The 2976-nt window shown below is 46.8% G+C and overlaps 1 protein-coding gene across 1 annotated transcript; it reads right to left on the minus strand.

Moving 5' to 3' along the window:
• Window positions 1-1514: 1514 nt before the first annotated feature.
• On the minus strand, window positions 1515-2436 carry TMEM174 (transmembrane protein 174; the record flags this gene model as incomplete). The annotated part of the gene is made up of 2 exons (XM_082834886.1): window positions 1515-1620; window positions 1811-2436. 2 exons carry the CDS (start codon window positions 2434-2436, stop codon window positions 1515-1517), a joined length of 732 nt encoding a protein of 243 aa, XP_082691012.1.
• Window positions 2437-2976: the final 540 nt, after the last annotated feature.

Consider the following 2976-nt stretch of genomic DNA (forward strand, 5'->3'; position numbering starts at 1 on the left):
GATGTTAAAAAAAGTGAAGTACAATATAGATACAAAAAAAAAAGTAGCAATGACCATTAAAGGAGAGTGTGTTACAGTATTGTAAATCAACTACACCCCAATATAACATAAAAATTAAATTAAAAAAAAGAGATTTCATCCCTAAGATATAATACAAATCACAATAATAATATACCAAGCTTATTTTAATCATATCCTTGGAAAACTAGATACTTCTGATAAAGATTAGTAAAAATCACTCCATATACCAACACAGTACCAAAACTCTAAAGGATTGCTAAATCCTGGTCTTCCTTTGGGATGAGCCACGCACCCTTACCTTGAGCGGCCTACCTTTGTAGCCTATGGAAAATACTTTCTTTTAAACTCTGATGGTTTAGTCTGTCTCTTCTAAAGTCTGTGAATCTGTTCTGGTTGTTGTTACACAGCCCAGATTCTGGGAGATTAAGAGCACCTAAGTATTTTTATAAAGAAGGTGAGCTTATCTTGACCATAAAGATTGTTTCCATGACATGATTTTCCAGGTGTTGACACAGCAGCTCTATTCTGTCTAATTTAACAGATCTCATCTATGTGTAGGGAGATGCTCGTGTTCTGTTGGCCACTGGGTCCAGCACAAATCCCATGCTGGGGTGGGCACCTCAAGCTTCAGCCTTGCTAGAGAGAACATCGACAGCTGAGAGTCACTGTGATGTGTCTCTCCGTGGTAACTTAAGGATTTATTGACATCATCGTCCTATTATTTTTTTTAATTAATTTTTATTGGAGTATGGTTGCTTTACAATGTTGCATTAGCCTCCACTGCACAACAAAATGAATCAGCCGTACACATACAGATATCCCCTCACTTTTGGACTTCCCTCCCATTTAGGTCACCACAGTGCATTAGGTAGAGTTCCCTATGCTACACAGTATGTTCCCATCAGTTGTCTATTTTATTAGCCAGCTATCTAATACTGTTCTAACAGAAGACATTATTTTATTCCATTTAATTCATTTATTTTTGCAGCCTTTAAGATGCCAGAGTCCTCAAGGGACGCCAGATGGCAACCACGTTCTTGTACGTATGAAGATCCCCAGCTGAGAACAGGAACCGGGAAATCTCCATTTGAGCCCGTTTTCTATTCCCTGCTTCCTTCCCCTACCCCCATTCTCACTACTGTGGAAACTCCCAAAGTCACAGCAGTAGTGAGTTTTCCCTTGGCTACTGGAGCTCAAATTAAGACACCAGTGCGTTCCAGTGGGAAAGGGGTGGGTGGTGAATAAACAGGTGAAATTCCTGATCCTGAGCCATATCCAGGGGATTTCTAGCTCGGTCGGAAGTGCATATCCCCACCCTAGCCTAATTTTTAACAGTCAGAGAGATTCTACCTCCCATTTCCCCCTTCCCCACCTCGAATGGTATCTGTCAGGCTTCCTGGGCTGCTCTGTTGTCTAACTTCTGAAGGTCACAGCATAGAACACTTCAGTTGTCAGCAAAAAACTAAAACTCTGTGCCCCCAGCCGCATAGTCTCTAGCGAGGGAGGGAGCATATTTCCTCATAGCGGGGAGGAGAGAAGCAGGCAGAGTCCTCATCTCCCAGCTGTGTCTCTTCCATCTGCTCAGCATCAGGGCCGGTCCTGAAACGGGAGCAGGAAGCACAAAATGCGTTACAGCCCACAGCACCGCTCTCGGAACCAATGCCACCATCCTGGCAACGGGCCACACGGAGATCTGCAGTCTCCCACCACCTTCCTTACAGACCAAACACAGCCACAGACCGTGACTGCCACAGCTGGAAGGGGAGCATCGCCAAGGCACACATCCTACCTGTCATTTCCACCGTCCACGAACGAAAGGTAGTCCTGGTCATCGACAAAGGCAGCATTCTCTGGAGGGTAGATGGTGTAGTACTGAGGAGGGCTTGGCATGGTGGCCACCATCCCTCCAGATGGTATGAGGCCACACGGGTTCACCACCGGCTGCAGGTAGGTGGTGTTCATCCCCATGGGCTCTTGAGAGCCATAAGGAGGAGGGATGTACTGCACCACGGTGGCCCCATGGAAGGTGATGGGTTGGTTGATACCAGTGAAAACAAACGATTGTCCTCCTGCCATCTGCTCTGAGTCCGGGAGCCTCTCCTCACTTTCTTTGCACAATTGGCAAGAGAGCATTTTGAACTTGCAGATGGCAATCAGGATGAATGTCACCCCCACTGACAGCAGGATGGGCCCAAGGAGCTGGGTCCATTCAAAGTGGGAGGCTCCTTGGTGTTTGATCCAGCCCATGATGGTGAACGTGATCCCCACCAGTCCCAGGAAGATGCCTGAGAAGAGCAAGGTGGCCCCCGCCTTGTCGTCATCCGACACCTGGATGTCAGCAGTACTGGGTGTGTAAGGAGTGACCGAAAACACGTTGAGAGGGAAATCTTCCATGCGGCCGTGGCCCTGCTCCATCATCCTTACACTGCTTCAAGGGGAAAGAGGTTGTGAGAGCTCCTGAGAGCAGAGCAAAGGCATCCCAGGTTCAGATTAGTTATGGAAGAACTTTGGGCTTCTGTAGTTAACAGAGTAGAACATGCAGAGCGCTGAACTTTGTTTAGAAGAATAAAGGTCTGAGAAATGAAGCCTGAATCTTTCTCATATCTTGTCAACAACTGGAGGCCTCTGATTTGCAATTCAATGACAAGCTCTCTCTCTTCCCATTCATTCACTCATTCAGAAAGTTTTTACTGAGCCCATCTTATGTGCCAGGCGGTACTTTTTTAGATGTGTTAGGCACTGCTCCAAGGCTCTGTTTGCATCCTACCCAAACCAAGATTGTAGAAATAGCAGAGGACCCCCCCCCCCCAGGGCCTCTGGTTGTGCAGGGGCCCTTGATGTGTCCACCATATGCTCAGGAATCTAACCCAACTTTCCTGCTGGGTCAGCTCACTAGAAATAGCGACCTGTTTCATGACTGTCTGTTTTCCTTCCCACCCCAGGAATCCCTAGTTG

This window comes from Leucopleurus acutus, assembly GCF_964270905.1.
Source record: "Leucopleurus acutus genome assembly, chromosome: 3".
NCBI classification, from domain to species: Eukaryota; Metazoa; Chordata; class Mammalia; order Artiodactyla; family Delphinidae; genus Leucopleurus; species Leucopleurus acutus.